A 19,903-nucleotide genomic window follows, 5' to 3' on the forward strand; every position below is an offset into this window, starting at 1 on the left:
AACTGAAATATGTCATTTACCAGAACGTGTGGCAGAGGTGATTTAGTTTCTGTGTCACGACTCTTCTGATGTGCAGCATCAAGAAAGGCCTTAATGGCAGAGCGCTGTGATACCTGGCAACACTGAGCAAAAATGAGGTCACAGCATTCATACAATAGAGCCTTTACCCCCCCCCCCTCCTCCCCCCCCCCCCCCCCCAACATTACCGTTGGCCTGCACAGGATAACCCAGAAAATAACCCGACTCCGACAGTTTTTCTGATTCTTCCTCTCGTCTGCAGGCGATTACAAGATGGTGTCATCAGTGATGAAGATTGCCCCGAGGACGAGTCGACACCAGAGAAGAACGGACAGATAAGATCTTCAAACAGTATGGACATTGACAATGATGGTGAGGCTGCGCATCGTCTCTGATTAATTTCTGTCCCGTGCATGCGCGCTAGTGACGAGATGTCACGCTGAGCTCTCAACATCAAAGCCAGAATGGAGCAGGATGCCTAAAAAAAACCCCGCTCAGTACTGCACTTCTTCTCACATAAAAGAAAGGCGTCAACGTTTTCGCAGATCAGAAGTGTTTTTTTTTTTATATATAGACACCTACTGAATATCCTGAAGCTTTGTGTCTGCAAAGCTGCAATAACCCGACAGGCAGAAAGCAGCTTTTTATAACACAGAGGGGGAAATAAAGTGATGCAAGTGACGGAGAAACTAGGAGTCACAAGAAAGTAAAACGGAACATACATGGAAAAGGAAGTGACATACACACACTTGGGGAAAAAAAATTCAGTGTTCTCCATGTCAAGCTTTCTTAAATATCCTTTTAATCTCACCCCAATAACACGTCTCTACAACATGACCGCATACTGCAATTTGAGATGTTTGTTTGTTTGTTCCACTACTCCTCCGATGTGCTCGGGCCAATTTCCACCAAATTTGTCGTGTGCACGTAGGCTGACCTTGGAATTGTAATTAAGGGATTTGTTTCAGCAATAGTCAAGGTAACTAAGGTCAAATGTCAAAATTGTGGTCTGTCTGTCTGCTCTCTTACTCCTCCCAGGCCATTCAGTGATTTTCACCCAGCTTGATACATTGTCACAATCATCCCAAGATTACCCTTTAAGGGTTTGTTTTGATCACTGGGGTCAGGTGACATCTGCCTGTCTGTTTGTTGGGCTGCTCGTCTGAAATCGTTTTGCTGATTAACTCAATATGCCAATGAAGGCTGACCGTGAAATTGCCAAACTGAATTTTGGCAAAGGTCAAGGTAAAGGAATTTAGATTTTCCTTTGGACCAAAATGGGCCAAACACTTTGATGGATTCCACTCAGCCAGGACCATTTGCCTGAAGCTCGAGGTTACTGGCGTCAAATGTCAGATTGCCTTAGTGCTTAACCCAAAATATGCATTGCATAAGTGATACTACGCATTAGTATGAACAACTAAACCATCACATTTGCAGCCAGTTTTCTTTAGGACAAGTCAGCGGATGGATACATGAATATTCCAAGTCAGTGACTATGCCTTAGGCTTTGTTTAAATCAATTATTCAGAAATACACACAGTATGTTCTCAAAATCTGATTGACTGTGCAAGAAGGAGACAAGTGAGGGAAGCCACCAAGAGATGCATGACAACTCTGAGTTGAATAGAAGGATTTTCGTAAACAGATCTTTGCCTGAAGACAAAACTCGAACCTACATTTTCTCATCATAAAGAAAACTGGCTGTAAAATGTGCATTCAGTTGTGACAAGTTAATAGGTAACCATTACTTATGCAACCCCCCGGTTTGATATTTTTTTATTTATATCGTGGAGATGTGTTGTTGGTGTTTGTTTAAAGGGTACAATTTTATACATTTAATATTGAGGGGTCTGATACTTTGTGTGTTTATTTTTAACATAACAATCCGAGTGTATGTAGACTTACTGTTTTAAGTGTTCTCACCACCGGAGATCAGCAGCAGACAAGACGAGAGGACAAGAAGATAACTAAGAAAAAAGCCACACAAGATAATTTGCATTTATATCCACTTAGATGTGCGCGAGTTTGACATTCAGTGTGAAATTCAGTGCTAAACCCATGCGAAACATGCTAAAACATTCGCTGAGTTTTACTGCTAGGGAGAGACAGCATATGTCAGAGCCGTTTGTGTGGAAACTGAAGGTTTCAGACAATCTGAAGTTCAAGGCACGGCTACGTTTGTTAGCACTGTAGCCTATGGCTACAGCTGCACTGCAGGGTAAATCAACGTAATGTAATTACTGCTCCATTCTAGTACAGTTTGAAGAAAAAATCTTGGTAGTTATCCCCAACATAGAGGACAAAGTGAATTTTTGTACTAGAGCAGATTGTGGTGGCAACAACTTTTGAAAGTTTTTTGTTGCAGGGAGTCTGTGTCACAGTCAGCAAAAACATCTGCTCTATAATTAGTTATTTTGGAAATTTGTACATTTTTATTGTTTGGACATAATTTATTAATTTCCTAAGATAATATTTCAGATCTTGTTATTGGGAAGCGGTGACCGAAGTATCAGGTACAGGTTCCTGTGTGTACATACTGTTCCTCTGTTCACAGCCACTGAGGACATAAGTATGTTTCACAATGTCTCCACTCTGAGGAAGACCACTGTGACTAAAACCACTTTTTTTAACCTGGTTATTCCCCATGAACTGTTTTGCTATTTTTTTTTTTTTTTTAATTCAGTTTCAGGTTGTTTAGGCACATTTTCCCACATGGCGTATCTGTGTCAGGTGGAGACTGAAGTTCCTCTGTGATCCACAGGTAGATTGTCTCTGGAGGAGTTCATCAAAGGCGCCAAGAGCGACCCGTCCATCGTCAGACTGCTGCAGTCGGATCAGGGAACGTCTCGGCAATACTGAAAACACACGCAGCATCTGCTGTTCGTCCACAATATCTGTGAGCTTTGCATCTTATAAACACTCCACCTTAATGTTTACATTATCAGTAATTCCTTCGGTAACGTGGACTGTGCCGTCCTTCTCAGTTCAAAATGATCTCTCCCCACACCTCGATTTTTTTTTTTTTTACTTGGTCTACATAAGTGAAAGTGCCACATATTTAACTGACCGATTGTAGTATGATTCACATTAGTTACATTATAGAGGATAATTTATATTAGTTTGGTATACGTGGTCCCAGAAAATTGTGAAGTGCCAGATTTCTGGATGTTGCGTGCAACTGTTTATGCCAGATACGATATTTGACTGGAAATTCACTCGTAGTGCCTGATTCACACGTAGGATAATTAGTCTTTTATCGGACCCGAGCTTCCCGTTCCGACAATCTTTAGGACGCCCCAACAATCGTGATGACGCTAAAGATAATCTATCATCAGTATTCCTGCCATGAGTGGTGTGTTAAGAGTGCGCTGATCTGCTTGGAAGGACATCAGGGGCGCTCTGAAGCAAATCGGGGATATTCAACATGTTGGATTGTCTTGGCCCGATATCGCAGCAGCCTGCTGAATGTGACGTGCAGCCAATCAAAGTGAGGTGACGGACATACAGAGCGGAAAATAAAATCAAAAAACGACTTACCAGAAAGTCCTGTGGTCGTGCTGTCTCCATTCATTTAAAGAACGCCTTTTCTTTTTGTATAGTTTTTTTTCCCCCGTTTTAAATAGTCCACAAAGTATCTCCGTTTGTTTACTCTGAAGTCACGTTTAATCTGGAGAGATTTTGAGATTTCCTGTCTGAGCTGGGAATGTTCGTGTGTGAAATCTGTGTGGTGGTGGTGTCCTTACCGGGTGGCTGAACACCACACCCTGTACGACCAAACCTGTTAGATCTATGATTTTTCTTTTTTTTTTTCCATGTGTGTGTGGTCTCAGGTTTTGGAAACCTACATACAATTTTAATATCCTGCTGTGTAAGCCAGGCATAACCATAAGTAGCATCCAAGCTGCACAATACTGTTTAAGTGTAGTCTTCATGACGTGCATCAGACCACAGGATGTGTGTCAAGTAAAGAAACAATTCTGTCTTTGGGTTGTATTTGACTATGAAAGGAGCTCGTCTGTGGGGGAGGGGCAGGGCTCAGCTCAAAATTATGTTGTCCTAAAACAGGTATGCTGTCACGTTTCTTGCGGAGTGTCTCAGATTTAATTTGCATGCAGATGCATTCCTCTACAGAAATTACCATAATTCTCAAATGAGTCACTTATCCTCTCCCTCCCCCATTACAATAAATAAGCATGACACAAAAGAAAAATAGGCCACATTAAATTGGAGAAACTGTCAGTCAAATGTGTCTGTCTAGAATAAACAGTGATGGAGTTTGAGGCGACTGTGTGAGGCTTATGTGGAGGATTGTTAAGGCATGTCCCACATAAGAGTTGGACTGTGACAACTCAAAGTTGTCATGGTGACACTTGACCACATCTGTCAACTCACAAGAGTCCTCCATGCTGATGTGATACTGCAAGACGATTTAGCACGACACCATCAGGACTATGAGGATGCATTCAGGATGAAAGCAGATGACGCAACGAATGCCCTCAAGAACAAGGCAAGTCTGCAGGAGGATGGCAGGAGGTTTTTCCGAAAGTACAGTACTGAGAAAATTGGATCTTGTACCAACAGCTTAGAGAGTGTGAGACACCACGATTTGATAGTTGTGATAAATAAATGAACCGTGTTTGTGTAACAGGGTCTTAAGTGGTCTGAACAATGTCTATTATTTGTTATTGATCACTCAGTGACAGTGTTCTCAGAGTTTGTGAGTAATAAGCAGTGCTTGTTTTTATTCATTTTTATTTTTGTAACAAAAATGTTTTGTTTTCACACAAAATGAAATAAAGTCGTGTAAGAAAAATCTACACAAGCGGTCCCACAGTTACCCTTTGTCCTGGACATATGCAACCCAAAACCCCCCCCCAAGATCATTCACTGAATTTAAAAAGAAATTAAATCAAAATTATTAAGTCACACTGGTCAAATGTTGAACAGGTGCCAGGGAGAGGCTGAGGCGGGAGAGACTATTCGGACGCCCCTCTGCTCTCAGCATGGGGTGAAATATAAAAATGCAGCTTCTGGAGTTCAGCAGGGATATGCAGAGTTCAGTCCAGGGTCACAGCGCAAGCTGCCGCCCCCTCCTGTTACTGCATCTGACGACGATGTGAGAAACTGCAGGGTCTCTCGTGTGTGTTCTTTTCTGGAGTATTTCAGCAACTGACAGACCGGGACTCCCGTTCATCCACAGGAGACGAGAGGCCCAGAGCGGATCCAGCCTGGAACAGATCCCGGCCAGTTTGGGCTCATAACTCGATCCTCCCAAAATCATCATCCAGGTCTATGTCACTGAGGTCGTACTCATCCTCCACAGGAAGCTGAGGAGGACACAGAACAAGTTTTACCCCAACAATTTAACAGCTCCTAAAGGCCGTATATTTATGTAAGAAAATATACCTGCAAAAACAGTCATAAGTGTACCAAAAAAAGTTATATATTTGTCGAGTAAGGTTTCATAAACATTTGACAGCTGCTCGGAACTCAAAGCAAGTTGTGATTAATTACGTCAGTGCTCAAGTGTTTTCAGACCAGGAAAAAAATAAGATACACCCACTCGTGATGCGCTCCCATTTTCAGTGGCTGTTGTGCGTTCTATGAAAGACAATGTTTGCTGGTAAGTGTATTCCTGATGATCACCATCACGCACAAAACATACGACTGCTCTCACAGATGTACGTCACTATCAACTCATGAAAACGGAAGCAAGCATCCAGAAAAGGTGGAGTATTACCAAAAAAAAAAAGTTTGTGAGAATGTCACCACACTGCAGTGAGCGCGCCTCCATAACGCAGTATAGATGACAATCATTTACAACCTAAAGGCAATAAATTAACATTTAAACATGCTACATATTAATAGTTTCAAAATATAGATACCATTTGTGCATTGGTAAAATGTATCTGTAGGATTCTGCATTCAGGTTTAAGTTCTGAAAATGAAAATTGTTTTATTAAAGACTTAAAAAGGGGTCAGACTATGTTTAAACATCCTCAAACTCCCATAGTTCCATGTGCAGACAGAAATTCTTCAGTTGGAGACAAATATTTCATTTTACGTCTCTACTGTACGTGTCACCTCAAATTAGAAAGCTGCAACATTCAAGGAAGATTTTTTTGTAGAAGATCCCAGAGAAACCTGTTGCTCAAGTCTGAGTGATTAGTTTGTGCACTAATAATTAGGTTTTGTGCAACAATGAGCAAACCTCTCTTGCAATCTATCAGCGTGCTTTGTTTTTGTAGAGGATATGACGGCAACACGACAAACTGGTAAATTTAGTTAAATTGACGAGGTGTCGAAAGTGATGCAGCAAGGCTGAAAATCTCATCCTCATATGTCCACCACTAACTGACTTCAGACACAAACCACTAGAAGAGCTCAGTGTAAAGCTCAGTTTAAACTTCTTTCACTGACTTGTGATGTTCATTTGAGATGACTGCGCCATGCTTGTGTGAGTGGTAGGTTGTGATGAGGACATAGCAGCTCTCTGCCAGTCAGTCAGTCAAACGTGGGTCCAGACCCTCTTTGGAGAGGGTGTGTTTAGAAAAGGAGCTGGATCATTCAGACTAGGTCTCCTGTATCGACTGACATATGTAAGGTGAATTCTCGTCAATATGCCCTCGCTCACCTGTCCATCTCGGCCATCCCAGGGTTCAACTGTGTGAATCTTGGGCATAGCATCGCCTCCAAATGTAGCAGTTGAGCCACGCCCCACAGAAAGTTCCCTGAGGAGGAAAATAAGTTGAGATAAAGAAAAACACATTCCAGCCAATGGGTTTTTCCTCTGAAAGACAACAGCGCCTCCTACCTGAGGAACTCGTGGATGCCCGTCTCACTGAAGGAGCCCTTGAGCAGAGCAAATTTCATCTTACGGGCATTGATAGCGGCCATAGCGGGGTATCCAAACCCACCGATACCCAGAGAGGCCTCCAGCTCCATCTGAGCTCCTGCCTCAGTCCACAGCCACCTGATAGGAGCACAGCCTCCATTATTCACTCATTCACACTCTAATCAAAAAACACAGCTGTGTTAGAGTCCATTTTTGATTTTAAACTAATTACGAAGCAAACTATAAGCACAACATATGAAATACTGTACTCTCATAACTTGTTACCACTAGACCTCAAAAACAAATGGGAGAGATTTAAATGAATCGATCAGAGAAGACACTTGGCACAAAATAATGAGAATCTATTTGTCTTAGACGTGCTGTTATTCAGTTTAAAACTGTACACCATCTACACTAAAGCTAGACATTCAAAGATCAAACCTAACTTGGACCCCACTTGTGATTGTTGTGGTGGGATCCAGTCACTGTTACACGTTCTGGCAGTCCATCTTTTAGATGGTACCAACTACAGTCATTGCTCTTTTTGGTGGTGTACCCCAGATGGCCCCACTTCTTCAGATGTGGGAAATAGTCTATGAGCCAGTTATCGGTACCACGTAAGGTGATGAAATGACACTTAGAATCCAGCCTCAGTGCACCATGACCCACACACAAAAAAAGTACACTGATCATCCCAGGGTGGCAGTTATAGCCAGGTAGGGGGTCAATAATAGTCCTAACTATACCTTTGTGGAATCTTTATGATCAGACAAATAATGTAGTATAGTTTTTAACATGATTGGAGCATTTTTACATTTTGACCTCTGTAATTCTTCAGTGAGCCCTAGCTTGCTACAGCTACCACCCTGGCATGGTTCATATTTATGTGTAGGCCATGGTACACTGTCGCTGCATCTGGAGAAGATCAGATACACAATCAGGGTCTACCAGAAAATTTTACAATATATGGCAGCCTTTCTTAATGTTTGTTTTAGATATGGATGCCAAAAATAATAAAACTCTGCTGTGTTTTTTTTTTATTATATCCCTGATATCTGTTGCTTTGCCACTAATACTTTGCTATGTGAACTCATCTCTAACACCAAGTCTGGTATTTGGGATAAGGAGGGATGGAGCAAGTTTAGCCCCCCCCTTGTTCTGTTGGTTCATTGTTTAATTACAAAAACAAAATTTTATTTTATTTAACCAGGTTAGTCCCACTGAGATTGAGATCTCTTTTACAAGGGAGACGTGGACAATTTTTGAAGTTTCCAGTCCATCCAACCTTCATGTCTTTGGATATGGGAGGAAGCCGGAGCACCCGGAGAGAACATGCAAACTCCGCACAGCAGGTGTAAATCAATCTCATGACCTTTCTGTAAGGCAAGAGCTAACCACTAAGCCACGTGCTGCCCAAAGAGACCTTGATCAAAAACCACACAACTGCTCCCACATGTACCCCCACATCTTCTTCTTGTACTTCTCAGCCATCTTCATCATCACCTGCAGGTAGTCATTTCTTCCAGCAGCACCTGTATGCGGATCATTTTTACAGCCATTTCAACAACTTTCAATAAAACACAAAGTATCGATCTGTAGGTCACCAAGTTTTTTATTTTTAATGTACCAGACCTGTCCAGAATGTGTGGCAGCACAGCGATGACACATAACTGACTGTCCTCACAGGTCTTCTTCAAGATGTCCTCGTTAAGGATCTGAGACAACAAACAACAACACACTAAAGTTCAGATCAATTTACACAGTGCATCTGGAAAGTATTCACAGCATTTCATTTTTTCCACATTGTTAAAGCCTTATTCCAAAATGGATGAAATTCACACCCCACCCCCACAAAATCAATTCTGCTCACAACATGAAAAAAGTTCTTGAAATTTTTCCAAATTTATTAAAAATAAATCACCCTGACCTGCCAGACTAAGACCCTTCTCCCCGATCACTCAGTTTAGATGGGTAGCCAGCTCTAGGAAGAGTCCTGATGGATCATAACTTCTTCCATTTACAGATGGAGGCCACTGTGCTTACAGGACCTTCAAAGTAGCAGAACTATTTCTGTACCGTTCCCCAGATTTGTGCCTCGACTGTGGGACCTTATATGTAGACAAGTTTTTGCCAAATCAACTGAATGCTCCCCAGGTGGATCCCAACTGAAAACATCCAAGGTTGATCAGTGGAATCAGGATGCACCTGAGCTCAATTTTGAGCTTCATGGCAATGACTGAATACATATGTACATGTGATTTTAGTTTTAATTTATGTGCAAAAATCTAAAAGATTTTCCCACTGTCATTATGGGGTATTGTGTGAAAACCTTTAAGGAAAAAATACATTTCATCTATTTTGGAATTTAATTTATTTAATCAGGTTAGTCGTTAATTGTCCAGGGAGACCTGGACAACTATAAAGTTTCCAATTCACCTAACCTGCATGTCTCTGGAAGCCGGAGCACCCGGAGGGAGCCCATGCAAATGCCACAGGTGGGAATCGATCCCATGACCTTCTTGCTGTGAGGCAACAGTGCTAACCACTAAACCACTGTGCTGCCCATATAACAAGGCTGTAACATAGCAAAATGTAGAAAAAGTGAAGTGCTGTGAACACTTTCCAGATGCACTGTAAATGCATCAAGAAGCAAAACAGGCTCAACAGCAAACAGTTTATATTAAATCAAAAGCCCTCAGAAATGGATAAATGCAGAGTCCTGACTGCGGTTAGTGACGGTTCGTAGTTGTGAGAATGGAATAGCTCCTCCAAGAACAACATCAGCACAAACTACACACCTCCAGCAGCTCTGGAGGGGGTGCGCTGTCTGAGAACAGTTCCACAGCTTGCGCGATGATGTCGCCACGGTTGCGACCTCCTTGGTAGTCTTCTGGCTGTTCGCCTTTGCGGAAAATTTTGATGGTGGGAAATCCACGGATCTAAAAAAAAAAAAACGTTAATCATTTGCTTAATTTGACTATTTTCAAAGGATTCAATACAGAAGGTTTTTTTTTTTTTTTTTTTTTGCAATAAATGTCAACATATTTAATTTCAACACTGCTGTTGTGGTGCACGGAGACAAAATTGCAAAAATCATGTGCTCTGCAAATACTTCCAGACTGAACTGTAAGCAGCATTATGCTCTACGTAATGTTAAAGTCGTCATCTTTGGACTGTTCACTGGTTTTCAGTTTGGATCTGGTTTGTACTCACCCCGTAGCGAGCAGACACAACCTGGTGCACGGTAGCATCCACTGCTCCCAGGTGAACTTTGCCCTTCGTCTGCTCCTTAACAGCTGTGGCTGCAGCTGCCCACTCAGGCTCCAAACTGGTGAGAAATCAAAGATGGGTAAAACACTAACGAGGATGTACTCACTCCTCATTACATATGCTCAAACACTGGGTGATAAACCTGCTTTCATAGAGAGTACTTCCTCTCAAAAAAAAAAAAACCTCTCAGCAAGATCTGTGGTTTACTCAGAATAATGTGGCGATATTTTTGGAATCAAAATTCCAGTCACAGAAATGTCAAAGTTCCAAACTCACTTCTTGCAGTGTCCACACCAGGGGGCGAAGAACTCCACCAGCCATACGTCGTCGCTCTCCAGCACCAGCTTGTCAAAGTTGTCATCAGTGAGCTCCACCACATCCTTCTTGCCGTCATCACTCTGGGAGGAGTCGTTTGTGTGTCAGTCATACAAATCTCAACAGGTATAAATTATAAATGTGCTGTTTTTGTTAAACCACTCTACCTGTCTGCTGTAGCCAGATCCACCAGACTTCCCACCCACCTTCTCCTTCACCAGAGCACGTAGAGCGTTGATGGCTCCATCCACGATGGCCTGGGTGCTGCGTCCACCTGAGGTGGGGGGTTGAAGATCAGCCATGTTGGAGACAAATTCCCCTGCAGCCTTATACATCATGAGATTACAGAGCCTGCAGCAGCACCAGCTCTTAGCTGAGGTTTAGACTGGTTCAGCTTAACCAAGCTGGACAGCTGACCCACTGTATGCAGCAGGCACACTGACAGGTGTGCCAGTTTTGGGTTCACCCCCCCCCCCCAAAAAAATTAATGCTCTGTTCCATTTTCCTCAGGTAATGTCAAATTCACAAATTTTACACAATGGATAACAGAACCCTTAAAAACTCCCACTATTTTTTCCCCTTAAAAAAAAAGTCTGCAAGTTGGTACAAGACCTCCATAACAGCTGTGACTGTTGTAACTGCAGGTATTTGAAGAATGTTTATTGTGCAAAACTTCACAGCCCAAAACCTATTGCATGTGAGCTCAGTCTTTGAAAAGCACGTTCATGAAATATAGAGGGGGGGGGGGGGGGGGGGGGGGGAATAATCTTGATGCACATCCTGAAAACAAAAACTGGCCCAATTCTCAACCGAACATTTTTCTTTCAGTCTGTTCAACAATATATCACACGTTTGCAGAGGACACATTGCTTTAAAAATCCTCACACTCCACAGCGTGTTTGGTTTGAAGAGAGAGAAAGATTGTCACCACCGTTGCCCAATCGTTCACGGACTTCTTAAATATGAAGTATGTCCATACAGTAGTCTATCACTTAAAATCATCCATCCATTTTCTTCCGCTTTATCCGGAGTCGGGTCGCGGGGGCAGCAGCTCAAGCAAAGCCGCCCAGACCTCCCAATCCACACACCTCCTCCAGGGGAACTCCAAGGCATTCCCAAGCCAGCCGAGAGATGTAGTCCCTCCAGCGTGTCCTGGGTCTTCCCCGGGGCCTCCTCCCAGTGGGACATGCCCGGAACACCTCTCCAGCGAGGCATCCAGCGGGCATCCGGAAAAGATGCCCGAGCCACCTCAACTGACTCCTTTCGACATGGAGGAGTAGCGGCTCGACTCCGAGCTCCTCACCGTATCTCTAAGGGAGCGCCCAGCCACCCTGCGGAGGAAACTCATCTCGGCCGCTTGTACTCGCGATCTCGTTCTTTCGGTCAAATCTCATGACCATAGGTGAGGATCAGAACGTAGAGCGATAGCTTTGCCCCCCCTACTCAGCTCTCTCTTCACCACGACGGTCCGATACAGTGACCGCATCACTGCAGATGCTGCACCGATCCGTCTATCGATCTCACGCTCCATCCATCCCTCACTCGTGAACAAGACCCCGAGATGCTTAAACTCCTCCACTTGAGGCAAGGACCCTCCACCGACCTGAAGAGGGCAAAGCACCTTTTTCCGGTCGAGAACCATGGCCTCGGATTTGGAGGTGCCGATTTTCATCCCAGACGCTTCACACTCGGCTGCAAACCACCCCAGTGCATGCTGAAGGTCCTGATTTGACGAAGCCAACAGAACTACATCGTCCGCAAACAGCAGAGACGAGATTCTGTGGTTCCCAAACCAGACCCCCTCTACACCCTAGCTGCGCCTAGAAATTCTGTCCATAAAAATAAACAGAACCGGTGACAAAGGGCAGCCCTGGCGGAGGCCAACGTGCACTGGAAACAGGTTTGACTTACTACCAGCAATGCGAACCAAGCTCCTGCTGCGGTCGTACAGGGACCGGATAGCCCTTAGCAAAGGACCCCGGACCCCGTACTCCCGGAGCACTCCCCACAGGGTGCCCCGAGGGACACAGTCGAATGCCTTCTCCAGATCCACAAAACACATATGGACTGGTTGGGCAAACTCCCATGAACCCTCGAGCACCCGATGGAGCGTGTAGAGCTGGTCCAGTGTGCCGCGACCAGGACGAAAACTACACTGCTCCCCCTCTAGCTGCCACCTTATCGTGCTGGGGGAGTTTACGTACCCAGATGATCCTAGGAGCTATGTTGTCGGGGGCTTTGTGCTCCCTGTAGGGTCTCCCAAGGCAAACAGGTCCTAGGTGACGGGTCAGACTAAGGGCAGTTCAGAACCTCCATGACCAGTAAAAGATCAAGGACCGTGACGTCGCCCGGTATGGCGGAGCCGGGGTCCCACCCTGGAGCCAGGCCTGGGGTTGGGCCTTAGCCCATGGGGCCCGGCTGGGCTCAGCCCGAAAGAGTGACGTGGGCCCGCCCTCCTGTGGGTTCACCACCTGCAGAGGGGGCCATGGGGGCGGGTGGCCCGGTCCATGCTCACAGCCCCTGGCTGTTGGCAGTTACAATCATTTGTGCCATATTTCTCCAGCGCAAAACAAAACACCACAAGCTGTCACACTTTCCAGATGATTCTTTGACGCAGGTTAAAGACATCAAAGCCTGCTCTTCCAGTATAGTAAAGCGCCATATCATAGAGAAAATTTATACCAGCTACATACAGTTTTTGTACCTAGTGGTAAACCATCAGATACTCTGTAACAGTCTGTTGTTTTATTACAAGATAAGCCAAGGTACTTAATACATTGCAAAGGCAGTACAACAGATTGACATATGGACAGCACAGGTAACACCTGTCCTCGAACCAAAAAAAAAAAAGGGGGGGGGATTGAGGCAGATACAGACTTTAAAAAGTCTGTGCTGCCACTAACTGCTAAAACACTACCCCTGAGGTCATTAGGTGATATTCTGTATAACTGCGTTGAATACTGGGCTGAGAACCACCACACTAAGAAACACAGCAGCTGGGCTTAGACTCACGTTCTTACCTTGGTACTCCTCTGGCTTGTTCTTATTGGCTCCAAAGACCTTGATGGTTGGGAAGCCCCTGACGCCATATTGGCCACCCAGCGATTTGTGTTGATCCGCATCAACAGCGCCCAACTTGGCAATACCCTAAGAATTTTACAGCAACACAAACCATTAGCCAGGAAGACTGCTATTTACACACACATATATATATATATATATATATACACACACACACATATACACACACATATATGGCCTCTACTGGTGGTTGGCTCTCACTGCGGTATTGTATCACTTCCTGTTCCGGAGCACAGCTGTGTTTTTCTGTATCTGTTAGCTGTTTAATCTGCGCAGTTAGATTGATCTAGTTAACTAGATACGTGCCTTAACTAAAGCACTCCCTCTGCTGAATCACCTCTAAATTATTTACACATTATTCACTTTGTGTGTTTTTAGGAATCCGCTAGCTTAGCGCAGCTACTAGCTCTTAGCCGGTTTAGCATGGCGGCTTCTCCTGTCTCTCCTGCACTTTTCTGCTCTGGGTGTGAAATGTTTAGTTATTCCTCGGCCTCCTTTAGCAGTAATGGTACTTGTAATAAGTGTAGCTTATTCGTAGCTTTGGAGGCCAGGCTGGGCGAATTGGAGACTCGGCTCCGCACCGTGGAAAATTCTACAGCTAGCCAGGCCCCTGTAGTCGGTGCGGACCAAGGTAGCTTAGCCGCCGTTAGTTTCCTCTGGCAGATCCCGAGCAGCCGGGAAAGCAGGCCGACTGGGTGACTGTGAGGAGGAAGCGTAGTTCTAAACAGAAGCCCCGTGTACACCGCCAACCCGTTCACATTTCTAACCGTTTTTCCCCACTCGACACACCCGCCGAGGATCAAACTCTGGTTATTGGCGACTCTGTTTTGAGAAATGTGAAGTTAGCGACACCAGCAACCATAGTCAATTGTCTTCCGGGGGCCAGAGCAGGCGACATTGAAGGAAATTTGAAACTGCTGGCTAAGGCTAAGCGTAAATTTGGTAAGATTGTAATTCACGTCGGCAGTAATGACACCCGGTTACGCCAATCGGAGGTCACTAAAATTAACATTGAATCGGTGTGTAACTTTGCAAAACAATCACTCTGTAGTTTTCCTGCCCCTCCCTCCCGTAGAGACGGTGCCTGCTCCCAGACCACCAAAAATCTATTTAAGCATAAAAATTCAAAAAGAAAAAAATATAGCACCTTCAACTGCACCACAGACTAAACAGTTAAATGTGGTCTATTAAACATTAGGTCTCTCTCTTCTAAGTCCCTGTTAGTAAATGATATAATTGATCAACATATTGATTTATTCTGCCTTACAGAAACCTGGTTACAGCAGGATGAATATGTTAGTTTAAATGAGTCAACACCCCCAGTCACACTAACTGCCAGAATGCTCGTAGCACGGGCCGAGGCGGAGGATTAGCAGCAATCTTCCATTCCAGCTTATCAAAAACCCAGACAGAGCTTTAATTCATTTGAAAGCTTGACTCTTAGTCTTGTCCATCCAAATTGGAAGTCCCAAAAACCAGTTTTATTGTTATTATCTATCGTCCACCTGGTCGTTACTGTGAGTTTCTCTGTGAATTTTCAGACCTTTTGTCTGACTTAGCTTAGCTCAGATAAGATAATTATAGTGGGCGATTTTAACATCCACACAGATGCTGAGAATGACAGCCTCAAATTAGAATCAGCTGGTGAAGTGGGTGGATGGAACAAATATGTGGTAGGAACCTTTACTCACTGAAGCTGGGGTTTTCCACCTCTGAGGGGATGTGTAGTTTAGACCTTTGTCAAAGTTGAACAAATCCATTCATTTGAATTTGGGTTAACAACATTATTGTTCCGATGTGTATCCTCTTCCAATTGTATATTAAAATATACGTTCTCATTTGTAGAATCCAAGTTAGCAATCAGTCCTCTGAGTGCTTTACTGACCTTTGATGATTGAATCTTTTTCTGAGAAATTACTTTTAAAAAAAATTATTTTAGGAATAGCAAGGAATTCTTACCAGTGGTTGGAGTAACTGTCCATGAGTTAATCTGCCACATGCTCAAAATAGATATTAAGGTGATGTAAGCGGTGGATCGAGTATTTAAGAATATGCTGATATATTGGGATTCTGTTCGTGTAAACCCGAGAAGTGACCCAAGAACGTGATAGTGAGCTCTGGTTCTCAGAAAATGCTTTATTGATGCAGAAGTCAGAGAAGAATGACCAGCATGGCAGGAAGACAAGTGCGCCTGGCAAGCCATACACCAAAAATAACTGCGCTAAACACAAATATTAATGTAGTATACTATATCTACTCTTATTAAATGGCTGTGGGATTTTTCCCATATCAGACCGTTACCATGACAGTTGGTCCACAATGCGTATTTTTGTTACAAACCAGGAAGCTAAAAACATGATTAGAAAAACAAGTCGGACATGAACATAATCCATAAATATCTAAACAGCATCGAAAAAAACACACAGATTGAAAGCTTACCAGCTAACAAATGGATCAGACCCCTGTATTTTTCGCATGGACCTCGCTGATGCTCAGCCCGTACTAATACCTCAGTCTGATATTTCCCCATACACACCTCACACTCGGTTAATTCTTTAATATTATTCTCATCAGCTACCAAAGCTGACGTCAGTGTTAGCAGGTTGATAGAATCACTGTCTTTAAATCAGCACCTCAACAGCAATGAGGGAGGATTTTGTTGGACCCACAAAGTAACGATTTGGCTGAGAAAGGCCTATTTGATAAAAGTTCCATTTGAAAAGGTGATAAGCCACAGATGCACAAATGAATGGAAAGACGCTCTGTAGGTCTGGGCGATCGGGAGGTCTGGGCGGCATTGCTTGAGCTGCTGCCCCCGCGACCCAACTCCGGATAAAGCGGAAGTAAATGGATGGATGGACGTTCTGTGTTGCAGTCAGTGCCTCACGTTTACAACAATGTGATGCCTTCAGCTATACTAATGGAAGAGTTGGTCTTTTACTTTATGTGTACTTCAATAGTCCACTAAGTCCATCATTTTGATGAAACTTTGCCATTTGATGCATCATGTGAAGTTGGCTACCTGTGTCATAGAGTTTAATTGTTTGTTTTGTAGCCTAGAGTGGAAGTCGTGGTTATGACATCATCTGCAACAAAAGTCTCTGGGCAGGGTATCGTTAGCAAATTGTTAGCCTCCACCCTGAGCATAACAAGGCCCCATTGCTGGCTCGTGCCATGCCTGAAGGGGAGATACATGCTGTATGAAAGCCTCGAGCCTCTGCGTAACTGTCTCATTAGACAGGGAACCCACTGGAAAAATAGACCATGCTGGGACAGCTATGGGGGCTGGGACGAACGTGGCAGGGCGACAAGCCAGAGGCTGTTGCTTTGTAATTGTGAGGGAATTACAAGCACCAAATGTGGAAATATTTCTCAAGGAGCTGCTGTGCTTCAAGCTACAATCAACTGAGTTTGCTTCAGGAACTTGCGAAGCACCCACATCAGTTGGGACAAGCAGGCCTCGATTCCTCCGAAATAGAAGTTATTATGGTTCTAAGGTTAGTTCTAACTATTGGTACTGATTTTTCTGCACATATTCTACTGCAGTGAGGAGAAAGGAGAGCTGACCATATAAAGCCCCCAGCTGGAAGAGCTCATAAAAAGATCTTGCACATGATGAATGCAGGGCACCATGCATGTAAACGTGCATGCATGGTGCACGTTTACATTTTAAGGAGCACAGATAGTCTCTGCAAAGGATGTTTGTTTTTTTTTTAATCTGTCTCTTCTGAATAAAGCAACATCTAAAGAGGTTGTTCCGAGGATCCATCTCCAGCAAGGCCCAAAATGTCCTGGATCGACCCCCAAGCAGGGGAAAGCAGGGTCAGGCGCGCTTCCACAACATCCTTTTGGAAGTTTTAATTTATTCCTCGTGTTCTTTCAAACATCACACCAGAACTATTCACAACTCTTCCAGGACTGAGTCCTCAATCTCTTGTGGTTTACTGTGTTGGAGGAATACAAAACAACGCCCATATTTATGTCCGCTCCAGCTGTGCGTGCACGCCAAGCTGTCCTGCAAATGTCCATGTGGCGCAGTGTCAACAAGACACTTCCTCATCCTGTTGGATGCTAGCATGGAAGGACTGTAGAGTCAGACGGGCTGGGTTTTGTGTGTGTGTGTGTGTGTGTGTGTGTGTGTGTGTGTGTGTGTGTGGTGTGTGTGGTGTGTGTGTGTTGTGTGTGTGTGTGGGTTGTCGCTTGGTTAAAGCGTATTGGATTCTCAACTATGATAGCGTCGGTTTTGCATCTGCTTGGCAGCGTTTAGGCCACAACAAACAATTATTTTGCTTGCAGTTTAATATGCTGATTATTATCTGCATCAGATGACACAGAATGAGCAGAAGTCTGATCGTCTATTTATGTGAATGACAGGAGAATATCTCAGAAAGTGTTTGATGAGTTTCAACAAAACTTTGAAGACAGGTGAGGACAGAGAAAGGCTGATTAAATTCAGATCTGCTTCTATTTTTAAAAATCTAATTCTGTGACATTTCAAGCTTAGTTTTACATTGAGGACCTCTGTTGGTTGGCAGCACAAATAATGTTGGGCTATTATTATACTTGCAGAGGCACTGTGAGGTTACTTTTGTAGCGATTGATCAATTAATCTGTGATACATCAGAAAGCACTGCTCTTTAAAAGTCCCAGTCTTTCTATTTTTGCATCAAAATAAATGAACAAATAAATGATTTTGTTTGAACAAATTCTACAGCCTTCAGAGTGAGGTTTTAAGGGTTTTCGGGGGGTTCTTAAGGTTCTTGGGTTCTTTAAGGGTTCTTTCTTGCCTTGTGATTTCATAAAGATCTCCTTTAAGTCTAAACTACAAAATTAACTAATTGATCGCAAAATAATGTGAGCCAATCAGCAAATTTTCACTTTTAATAAGCTTGGGCAAGACAAAATATGGTATTTCTGCTTGATAAATTACTTAAAAAGACATGGCAGTTATCAAAAGTTGTGGATTAATTGTATTACTGTCAATCAAATTATTGATTACTAATAATTTTGCCACTAACAGACTTGATCCAAAGCAGAATCTGTCACGTCTTTCTCATGATTTCATAAACAAGCTTATTAAAAAAAACTAATTATTTCAGAAATTCTATTATTATTATTTTATGAAACTTATTACTTTATTCGTTTCAGGTCAATAAGAAAACTATGGTGGTGAGCTCATACTGTCTGGATGCATTGATTTCTTTTCTCAGGCTCTTTTCTGTCCAGGAGTATCATGGTGAAAAGTTCTTCTCAACTGCTCTTTTCCTCAAACCTTCTGTGCTCAGCTCATGTAATTATAGGAAATAAAGCCTCCCTAATAAATGGATAATCACCTAACTCGCACTCTGCAGCTGTTCTATCGCTTTTGTAACACAGGATTTGATTTCAGTAACCAAACAAAGAACATACATTTTCTCTCTCTCAAATTCATTTTCCTTCACAGAAGAGCGGAGGTGTTATTCAGGATGATTATTATGTAATTTTCCCACTGGTATTAGAAAAACTTACCTAGTATAGCTGGAAATACTTTTTCCTTCTGTGTGTCATACTTTTTGCATATTAGTTCTTTCTGCCTACCCCCACATCTTTTATTTTATTTTATTTTTTTTTTCATCCCTCCCACTCCCATGCACCCACATAGCGGTCAGACAAAATGATGAGTTTGGTTGAAAAGGGCTTTTTTTATGGCCTTATATTAAAATACATCAAACTTAATAATGGGGAGCTTGGTGGCCACCAAAGCTAGACTTTAGAAATATATACAGTTAAGGGTCCTTAGGCAAGACCCCGAATGTGACAAACGCCTCTAACCATGAGCATGAGACATAAACTAAAGCCACATCAGCTCATGTTGCCCAGGTTAACAAGGTCCATGTCAAGTGTTGGGGAACCAGGACAATCTGATGGAAAAAGGGCTAATGAAACTCAACATTCGTGGACACGAATGTCTCCAAGACAGTTATAAGTACCGTGGTATCCCACAGGACAACAGGCGCCACAATGAAGAAGCCAGGAGGAAAGCCACAGCCAAGTACCTGCACAGATAGATGCCTCAGATGTCAAGACATATAAGCTCACAACATGTGGAGGGTTTCACCCAAAGTCCAGCACCCTGAGACTGTACAATCAGCAAAAAGAAGGGTGCTGGGGGGTCAGAGTACGTCAAGAGGGACAAATTGCTAATTAAGTACCTCTTGACAGCAAAAGACAGAGGGTGGTCAAGAGGAAGAGGAGGTGTCATGAAAGATCAGACCGCTCTATTGGATGTACCACCAGCAGATAGAGGGGATGGCTCACGTCAAGAAATCCTACTAGTGCCTCAGCACAGAGATTCTGATTATGGTAAAACAAGAACAGGCCCTGAGCACCAGGTCCATATAA

General features: G+C 43.4%; 1 protein-coding gene and 1 long non-coding RNA gene across 2 annotated transcripts; one reads left to right on the top strand and one right to left on the bottom strand.

Annotated features, from left to right (window-relative positions):
• The first annotated feature begins 338 nt into the window (after positions 1-338).
• LOC117502599 lies at positions 339-2,932 on the top strand. Its single transcript, XR_004558365.1, has 2 exons — positions 339-390; positions 2,783-2,932. It is a non-coding gene; the product is annotated as an uncharacterized LOC117502599 (long non-coding RNA).
• A 2,104-nt stretch (positions 2,933-5,036) lies between these two features.
• LOC117503583 (protein disulfide-isomerase A6-like) lies at positions 5,037-18,757 on the bottom strand. The gene is made up of 11 exons (XM_034162841.1): positions 18,704-18,757; positions 13,462-13,588; positions 10,609-10,715; positions 10,403-10,524; positions 10,070-10,184; positions 9,655-9,795; positions 8,484-8,571; positions 8,316-8,388; positions 6,836-6,994; positions 6,656-6,752; positions 5,037-5,348 (listed from the first exon to the last, which is right to left on the bottom strand). The coding sequence occupies exons 1-11, from the start codon at positions 18,755-18,757 to the stop codon at positions 5,277-5,279; spliced, it is 1,155 nt and encodes a 384-aa protein (XP_034018732.1). The 3' UTR covers positions 5,037-5,276.
• Positions 18,758-19,903: the final 1,146 nt, after the last annotated feature.

This window comes from Thalassophryne amazonica, chromosome 21, assembly GCF_902500255.1.
Source record: "Thalassophryne amazonica chromosome 21, fThaAma1.1, whole genome shotgun sequence".
Taxonomy (NCBI): Eukaryota; Metazoa; Chordata; class Actinopteri; order Batrachoidiformes; family Batrachoididae; genus Thalassophryne; species Thalassophryne amazonica.